Source organism: Hippocampus bargibanti, linkage group LG04, assembly GCF_051943395.1.
Source record: "Hippocampus bargibanti isolate YZ-2025 linkage group LG04, ASM5194339v1, whole genome shotgun sequence".
NCBI lineage: Eukaryota > Metazoa > Chordata > Actinopteri > Syngnathiformes > Syngnathidae > Hippocampus > Hippocampus bargibanti.
The window spans coordinates 33662855-33671877 of NC_142737.1; the positions used below are offsets into that span (position 1 = coordinate 33662855).

The 9023-nt window shown below is 47.3% G+C and overlaps 1 protein-coding gene across 3 annotated transcripts in view; it reads left to right on the forward strand.

Annotated features, from left to right (window-relative positions):
- The window catches only part of LOC148899849 (phospholipid-transporting ATPase ID-like), a 37536-nt gene extending 28569 nt beyond the window's left edge, over positions 1-8967 (forward strand). For 2 of the 3 annotated variants that reach the window (XM_088995339.1, XM_088995340.1), the window contains exons 17-28: positions 201-316; positions 379-543; positions 2377-2488; positions 3410-3515; positions 3584-3677; positions 3907-4090; positions 4149-4372; positions 5988-6071; positions 6140-6364; positions 6432-6570; positions 7477-7607; positions 7677-8967. In XM_088995339.1, the coding sequence (XP_088851465.1) occupies positions 201-316; positions 379-543; positions 2377-2488; positions 3410-3515; positions 3584-3677; positions 3907-4090; positions 4149-4372; positions 5988-6071; positions 6140-6364; positions 6432-6570; positions 7477-7607; positions 7677-8000 (1904 nt within the window). In that variant the 3' untranslated portion in view covers positions 8001-8967. The remainder of the gene's footprint in view (positions 1-200; positions 317-378; positions 544-2376; positions 2489-3409; positions 3516-3583; positions 3678-3906; positions 4091-4148; positions 4373-5987; positions 6072-6139; positions 6365-6431; positions 6571-7476; positions 7608-7676) is intronic. The other variant, XR_016114824.1, reaches the window with a different exon arrangement.
- Positions 8968-9023: the final 56 nt, after the last annotated feature.

Sequence of the window (9023 nt, forward strand, 5' to 3'; positions counted from 1 at the left end):
TATATAGCCAGCTAATAAACTTTACAGTCACAGACGTTTTTTCTGCGGGTGAGCAGCGGCAGCCACACGCGCCAGCGTTCACTCAACCCAGAAGTAACTCAAATAGATAGAAAGCTAGCTAGCTAAGAGATAGTGTTTTATAAGGCGATGGGGGGGGGCGTCTTTCACTCACCGCGGTGTCTCCTTCCGATGGAAACCAGTTCGCAGCCCCGAGGGGAAGCTGTCGCTGTACTGCAAGGGGGCCGACACCGTCATCTACGAGAGGCTTGACCGCTCCTGCACCGAACTGATGGACGTCACCACCCAGCACCTCAACGTCAGAGCGGTCGTGGGGGGGTCGCTAACGCTAAAGTGGCTTGACGTGGACTCCCTCCGCAGGAGTTTGCGGGGGAAGGCCTGCGGACCCTGGCGCTGGCCTACAAAGACCTGGACGAGGACTTTTTCCTGGAGTGGCAACAGCGCCACCACGAGGCTAGCGTGGCGCCGCAGGAGCGCGAGGCCCGCCTGGAGCGGCTCTACGAGGAGATCGAGAGCGACCTGCTGGTAGGCCGCCCGCTCGCCTGCCGTCAACCCCTCAGCGCATTCAGAGCAAGCTAGCTATCTAGCTAGCCATTTAGCTAGATCTCTAGCTGGATAACTATTTGCAATCAATCTATCTAGCTATCTGGCTGGGTGGCTTTCTAGCTATCTAGCTGGCGATCTATTAGCTTAATAGAAGCTAGCTGTTAGCTATCTATTAGCTACATACCTCGTTTTCTATCGATTTGTGTTACTTCCGGGTTAAGGGATAGATAGCTAGCTATGTAGCTGGCTTGACAGTTAGCTAACCATTATTCATCCAAAAGGAAACACGCTGGATGGCGATTGTCAGCGTTAAGTTGTTAGCTAACTATCTAGCTGGCTAGCTATTTGCTATCTATTGGCTATCTGTTGGCTGTCTAGCTAGCTATCTATCAGCTGTATGGCTGTCTAGCTATCTACCTAGCTATCTTTTAGCTAGCTAGCTTCCCATCTATTTGAGTTACTTCTGGGTTGAGAGATAGATAGCTATGTAGCTGGCTAGATAGTTAGCTAAAAAATATTCATCTAAAAGGAAACACGCTGGATGGCGATTGTCAGCGTTTAGTTGTTAGCTAACTATCTAGCTGGTTAGCTATTTGCTATCTATTAGCGATCTGGCTGGGTGGCTGTCTAGCTATCTAGTTGGCTATCAGCTTAATAGCAAGCTAGCTGTTAGCTATCTATTAGCTAGCTTGCTCGTTTTCTATCGATTTGTGTTACTTCCGGGTTGAGAGATAGATAGATAGCTATGTAGCTGGCTAGATAGTTCGCTAACAATTATTCATCCAAAAGGAAACACGCTGGATGGGGATTGTCAGCGTTTAGTTGTTAGCGAACTATCTAGCTGGCTAGCTGTTTGCTATCTATTAGCTATTTGGCTGGGTGGCTGTCTAGCTATCTAGCTGTCTATCTATTAGCTTAATAGCAAGCTTGCTAGCTATCTATCTATTAGCGAGCTAGCTCATTTTCTATCGATTTGTGTTATGGGTTGAGAGATAACTAGCTATGTAGCTGGCTAGATAGTTCGCTAACAATGATTCATCGAAAAGGAAACACGCTGGAGGGCGATTGTCAGCGTTTAGTTGTTAGCTAACTATCTAGCTGGCTAGCTATTTGCTATCTATTCGCGATCTGGCTGGATGCCTGTCTAGCTAGCTAGCTAGCTAGCTGGCTCATTTTATATCGATTTGTGTTACTTCTGAGTTGAGAGATAGATAGTTAGCTATGTAGCTGGCTAGATAGTTAGCTAACAATTATTCATCCAAAACGAAACTCGCTGGATGGCAATTGTCAGCGTTTCGTTGTTAGCTAACTATCTAGCTGGTTAGCTGTTTGGTATCTATTGGCTACCAGTTGGAGTGTCTGTCTAGCTTTCTATTGGCTGTCTAGCTATCTACCTAGCTATCTATTAGCTAGCTAGCTTCCCATCTATTTGAGTTACTTCCGGGTTGAGAGATAGATAACTAGCTATGTAGCTGGCTAGATAGTTAGCTAAAAATTATTCATCCAAAAGGAAACACGCTGGATGGCGATTGTCAGCGGTTATTTGTTAGCTAACTAGCTAGCTGGCTAGCTGTTTGGTATCTATTGGCTATCTGTTGGCTGTCTGGCCAGCTTTCTATTAGCTAGCTAGCTTTCCATCTATTTGAGTTATTCCGGGTTGAGTGAGCGCTGGCGCGTGTGACTGCCGCTGCTCACCTGCAGAAAAACTGATCCTTTGACTGTAAAGTGACCTTGACAGTTTAGAAAGGCGCTTATAAATCAAATGTATTATTATTATTATAGTTATTATTATTATTTTGCCTGCCCGCTTAGCTTCTGGGGGCCACAGCCATCGAAGACAAGCTGCAGGACGGCGTCCCGCAGACCATCGAGCTTTTGTCCAAAGCCGACATCAAAATCTGGGTTCTGACCGGCGACAAGCAAGGTAGCCATCAACCTCCAAACAAACCTCCTTTTCCTCAATTGATTTCACTTTTTCTTAGATGAGATTTTATCTCCACTGCTCACCTTTTCAAATACGCCTTGTTGATGACAGTGGCAGGCCGTGCATGTCACTCGTAGGCCTTCAGTTGTGCTACGTCTAAATCAATCCACAGCTGCAAGTGTCTGTGATTCCAAAAATTTTTTAGGCCAGCAGAGAAGGCCTTGCAAGCTCTGACGGCCCAACCGCTCGTTGATGACAATTCAGATATCTTGTCAAGTTTCAGTGATACCTCAGCTTACGAACATAATTGCTTCCCAGAAAATGTGTGTAGGGCCAAATGTTCATCTGCCAAACATTAATTTCCCATAGGAAACCATTAAAATGAGAATAATCCGTAAAACTACACAAAATATACCTTATTTTATGTAGAATATATGTGCAATGGTATTATAATGAAAGAAATAAACTGTACTGTATAATAAAGTTGTTTTATTGACCTTTGTGATGGTCGTTGATGGCTTGATGACACTATGAATCCCTGTACGAAGTTGAAACCAGTCCAAATGTCACTGTTTTGCATGTCTCTTTAATGTTTAACCTCCCCCCCACCACTGCTGCATTCTTGACCAATCACGTGGCTTTAACCGAAGACTGGGGGCGGGGAATAGAGGACAAGATCAAGTCGGCTGCCATTTTCTTGTTAGGAGAACGGGGTCGTTTGCGAACAACACATCACTCTGTGTGTATCCCGAAAAGTAGTTTGTATGCCAAGTTGATAAATGTCACGTTCGTAAAGCAAAAAGTTCGTAAAGCGAAAAGTTCGTAAGGCGAGTTTCACTGTATTTCTTTTCCGTTTTCTTTCCACGCGTGTCGTTTTCGCTGGCACCTTCTCGTGACATGAAAACGTCGTTTGCGTTGCAGAAACGGCGGAAAACATCGCCTACTCGTGCAACCTGCTGAGCGATGAGATGAACGACGTCTTCGTCATTAGCGGCGCGTCGCCGGAGGACGTCGGGCGGGAGCTCAGGTCGCCGCCGCCCATTTGGCCCGCCGCATTTTCGCCGCTTTTGACGCGTTTTTGCCGCCGTTTTTCAGGAACGCGCGCCACTCCATGAAAGCCGACGCTGATGACGATCGGGACCGAACCCCCGACGGCGACTTTGGCCTCGTCATCAACGGCCGCAGTCTGGTACGCCTGTCAGAGATGCGCGATCGGACGCTGCGGACGAAGGCTCGCACCCAGAAGGATTTACTTTTACTTTACTGCCGGCGGGAGACGTAGCTATTCGTGACAGACGTCTGAATTCTGCATCCAACAGCATGACACGTTGAAATATGATAACTTGTTATTCTTGCGCTTTTTGGCGGCGAGAATGTGATTGCGCTGGGCTTAATTTGCCCTTTGTTGCGCTTGTCAGGCGCAGGCGTTGGACGGCGGCCTGGAGCTCGACTTTGTGCGCACGGCGCGCATGTGCAAGGCGGTGCTCTGCTGCCGCGTGACGCCGCTGCAGAAGGCGCAGGTGGTGCAGCTGGTCAAGACGTACGAGCGCGCCGTCACGCTAGCCGTCGGCGACGGCGCCAACGACGTCAGCATGATCAGAGGTGGGCCCGTTGCGATTGGCCGCCTTGGCGCTCCTCCTTGACACGCCCCCTCCCATAGTGGCGCACATCGGCGTGGGCATCTCGGGCCAGGAGGGCATGCAGGCGGTGCTGTCCAGCGACTACTCCTTGGCGCAGTTCCGCTTCCTGCAGCGCCTCCTGCTGGTTCACGGCCGCTGGTCCTACTTGCGCATGTGCAAGTTTCTGCGCTACTTTTTCTACAAGAACTTCACCTTTACTTTGCTACACTTCTGGTTCGCCTTCTTCTGCGGCTTCTCCGCGCAGGTCAGACTCGTCATACGCCCGTTTTGACACTTGCTGTGAGCAGCGGCAGCCACACGCGCCAGCGTTGACTCAAACCGGATGTAACTCAAATACATAGAAAGTTAGCTCGCTTCTAATAGCTAGCTAGCTAGCTAGTTAGATAACTAATAGATAGAAAACCGATAGCTAGCTAGGTAGCCAGCCAGATAATACAATAATAATAATTGGATTGGATATGCCTTTATTAGTCTCACAGTGGAGAAATTTACATTTCACAGCAGCAAAGTGATGAAATAATAATAATAAATTTCATTTCTAAGCGCCTTTCAAAACTCTCAAGGTCACTCACTATACAGTCACAGGATAAGCTTTTCTGCGGGTGAGCAGCGGCAGCCACTAGCGCTTTAGCAACAGCTGCCCCCTTGTGGAAAAGAAAAAAAAACATTGCCAGAGGCCATGTCCAGCGCTTTATCGGCACCCGAGCAAGAAAAACCAAAACCCAAACAAATTAGGGAATTTGTTAATTTATTCCTGATTCATCTTTTGGTGTTTTTACTCGGTTGGAATTTTTAATGAATTTGAATTTAATTATTTTTTTTTGGTCAGTTTTAGCATGAATTTTTCATTGGCTCATTTCATTTCATTTGTTTTTAGCACATTTTTATTTTTATTTTTGTTCAATTGGATGTTACATTTTTTTTTGGTACAGTGATACCTCAGATTACAAACATAATTGGTTCCCAGAAAGTGTGTGTAAGGCGAAAAGTTCATCTGTCAAACATTAATTTCCCATAGGAAACCATAAAAATGAGAATAATCCGTTCTCAGGTCACCATAAAACATCATTTCCACTAAATAAGTCTTTGAACTACACAAAATACTGTGATACCTCAGCTTACAAACTTAATTACTACCCACAAAGTGTGTAAGGCGAAAAGTTCATCTGCCAAACATTAATTTCCCATAGGAAACCATAAAAATGAGAATAATCCGTTCTCAGGTCACCATAAAACATCATTTCCGACTAAATAAGTCTTGAAACGACAGAAAATACCGTGATACCTCAGCTTACGAACTTAATTGGTCCTCAGAAAGTGTGTGTGAGGAGAAAAGTTTGTCTTCCAAACATTAATTTCCCATAAGAAACCATTAAAATGAGACTAATGCGGTCACAGGTCCCCATCCAACATCATTTTCTACTAAATAAGCTTTTGAACTACACAAAATAATGTGATACCTCCGCCTATGAACTTAATTACTACCCACAAAGTGTGTGTAAGGCGAAAAGTTTGTCTGCCAAACATTAATTTCCCATAAGAAATCATTAAAAATTAGGATAATCCGTTCCCGGGTCCCCATAAAACATCATTTTCTACTTAATAAGCCTTAAAACGACACAAGATATACCCTATTTTTCTGTATAATAAATGTGCTATGGTATTGTCATTAAAGAAATAAACTGTACTGTATAATCAAGTGGTTTTATTGCCCTTTGTGATGGTGGTTGATGTCGTTGCCTCTTGACGATATCCGAGTGAAGTTGCCGTGCTTTCCGGCCGATAATACCCTCACTCACACTGTGCCCTGCCAGATGCTTTTCGTTCATCCAAATCAACAGCCGTTTTCCCCTTTGCAGACGGTGTACGACGAGTTCTTCATCACGCTGTACAATCTGGCGTACACGGCGTTGCCCGTGCTGGGAATGAGCCTGTTGGATCAGGTGAGCGAGTTGGCCGTCGGTTGGCCGCCGCAATTTCAACCGGCGTTGACCTTGCGGGGCGGTTGAAGGACGTGAACGGCGCCTGGAGCCTGCAGCATCCTCAGCTGTACGTGTCGGGCCAGCTCAACTTGCACTTCAGCAAGGCGGCCATCTTGCGCTGCGCCTTGCACAGCTGCTACAGCTCGCTGGTGCTCTTCTTGGTCCCGTACGGCGCCGCCGGGCGGCACCCGGCCGACCGCCAGTCCTTCGCCGCGCTCACGCAGACCTGCCTGCTCTTTGCCGTCACCCTCCAGGTAGCGCCCGCCGCCGCCGCTTCTCTGACGCCCGTCGCCGCCCCGGTGACGTGAGCGCTGTTTGCAGCTAAGCCTGGAGACGTCCTATTGGACGGCGGTCAACGTGGTCTTTGTGGCGGGCAGCCTGCTCGTGTACTTTGCCGTCACCTTCGCCTTGTACAGCGACGGCCTCTTCCTGGCGCTGCCCTCCGCCTTCCCTTTCGTGGGTACGGACGAGTCACGTGTCGTTCGCAAACCAACCGGCTCTTAGAAGTGAACCGAGGGAGCCGGCTCCTGACAAAGAGCCGGAAATGGGAGCCGACTTTTTTTTTTTTTTATAAAAATGCACTTCATTCATAAGCCCCTTTCAAAACTCTCAAGGACACAGGATAAGAACAACAATGGGTTTTTTCTGCGGGTGAGCAGCGGCAAACACACGTGCCAGCGTTCACTCAACCTGGAAGTAACGTGTGTACACACATTTAACTCAGAATTCTGACTTTTAATAGAGCTAGCTAGCTAGATGGTTAGTTAGCTAATACACCGAATGTCACTATTAAATACACAGAAAGAAAGCTAGCTAGCTAGCCAGCTAGTAGATAGCCAACAGGTAGCTAGCTAGATAGCTAGCTACTTATAGAGCTATATAGCTAATAGATGAATAAAGCCATATAAATAGACATATTTGCTATAGTGTATTTTTTACATGAGTAATTCGTTTTTCACATCACTTTACATGATTTTTGGTAGTTTGTTAATTTAAGCAACAATAAAACTAAGGAGAAGCCATTTGGTCGCCATAAGAGCCGTATAGTTTTAGTGAGCTGAGCCAAAAGAACCCGCTCTCTGAAAGGATCCGGAATTCCCCTCACTACTCTGTACACATATAAATCAAGTCATATAAATAAAAATATTACATATATATTTACATGAGTAATTCGTTTTTCACACAATTTTACATTGTACATTTAAGCAACAAAAAAAAACTTCGGAGCCATTTGGGAGCCAAAAGAGCCGGATCTTTTGAGTCTGAAAAGAGCCGCAATTTCCATCACGAGTACGGACGCCCGCCGCCGCCATGCGCAATTCTCAAAGCGCCGCCCGCCATTTCACGCCGTGTCCCATCCGCTCAGGCACGGCGAGGAACGCGCTGAGCCAGCCCGCCGTCTGGTTCAGCGTCGGGCTGACCTCCATTTTGTGCGTCCTTCCGGTGGCGACCGATCGCTTCCTGTCCATCTTGCTCCGCCCCAGCGTCAACGACAAGGTAAAGGCGCACGCCGTCGAGTCCAGCTCGCCGCGTTTTACGTCAACGCGCCGCCGCCGCTCTCCGCAGGTCATGTCGGAGGTCCGGCGGGCCAAAGCGTCCCCTCCTCCGCCGCCGCGGCGCGCCCGAATGCGCCGCACCAGCTCGCGGCGTTCCGGTTACGCCTTCTCGCACGCGCAGGGCTACGGCGACCTGGTGACGTCGGGCCGCTTCCTGCGGAGGCCACGCCCCTCGCCGTTCGCCCAGGCGGGCCGCGGCGCCGCCGGCTTCAGCCCGCTGGGACGCTCGGCCGGCTACAGCCCGGCGGGGCGCGCCCGCTACGTCAAGGCCCAGGATGTGGAGGTGACCTCGCTGCAAATGTACGGCGACGCCCCTCGTGACACCTCCCCGTAAAACATCATCATCATCATCATCATCATCATCATCATCATCATTGTTTAATTCCTAAGCACCTTTCAAAACTCTCAAGGTCACTTTACAGTCACAGGATACAGTCACTAATAGCTAGCTTTTGGTTCCCCCGTGAATGCATTTATTAGCATTAGCATTGTTCTCAGTCAGAGTTCATTTCGTGTACAATTCAGCCAGGACGCACGCGGCTAAAGAATAGACGTAGAAAGGACGTAGGCAAAGAAAAGGCTACGCCTGAGCTACGATAGCTAACGGCGGTGTCGGAAATAACACCTACCCGGATGCCCGGGGCGTGCAACTTTTACGCTTGGGTAGCCGACAACTTCTTCAAGAAGTAAAGCAAACGTTTCAAGGAAGATTTCGAAGAAATCACAATTAAATGATTCCGATTTAGAAATCTTTGTTCGGTTCATTTGGCAATTTGCATACTCAGCACGGCAGCCAATCGGAAGCCTGCTTGGTGCTTCCGGACTTTCCCGCGCGTTATAAGGTCGTGCATTTGCGTATCGTTTTCCAAAGTAGACGCACGGAAGGAACTTCAGCTCCAGAAGAAAGATTCAAAAGAAGCTAACAACATTTAGGACGCTACAAAAGAAAGATTCTAAAAGAAGCTAACATTAATGACGCTACAAAAGGTAAACATACATTATCCTGTGACTGTAAAGTGTCCTTGAGAGTTTTGAAAGGCGCTTAGAAATGAAATGCCTGATGATTATTATTCTGTTTACATTTCACCTCAATAAAGTTGGGATTTTACAAAAAATAAATAAAATCTGCATGGATGTCGCGCAGCGCTCTATTTGCTGGCTATTTATTAGCGATCTATCCAGCTAGCTGGCTATCAGCTATCTATTAGCTAACTATCTTACTAACTGTCTATCTATTAGCTATCTGCTAGATAGCTAGCTATCTGGCTGGCTATCTATTAGCTATCTATCCAGCTAGCTGGCTATCTATTAGCTATCTATTAGCTAACTATCTTACTATCTATTAGCTAGCTATCTG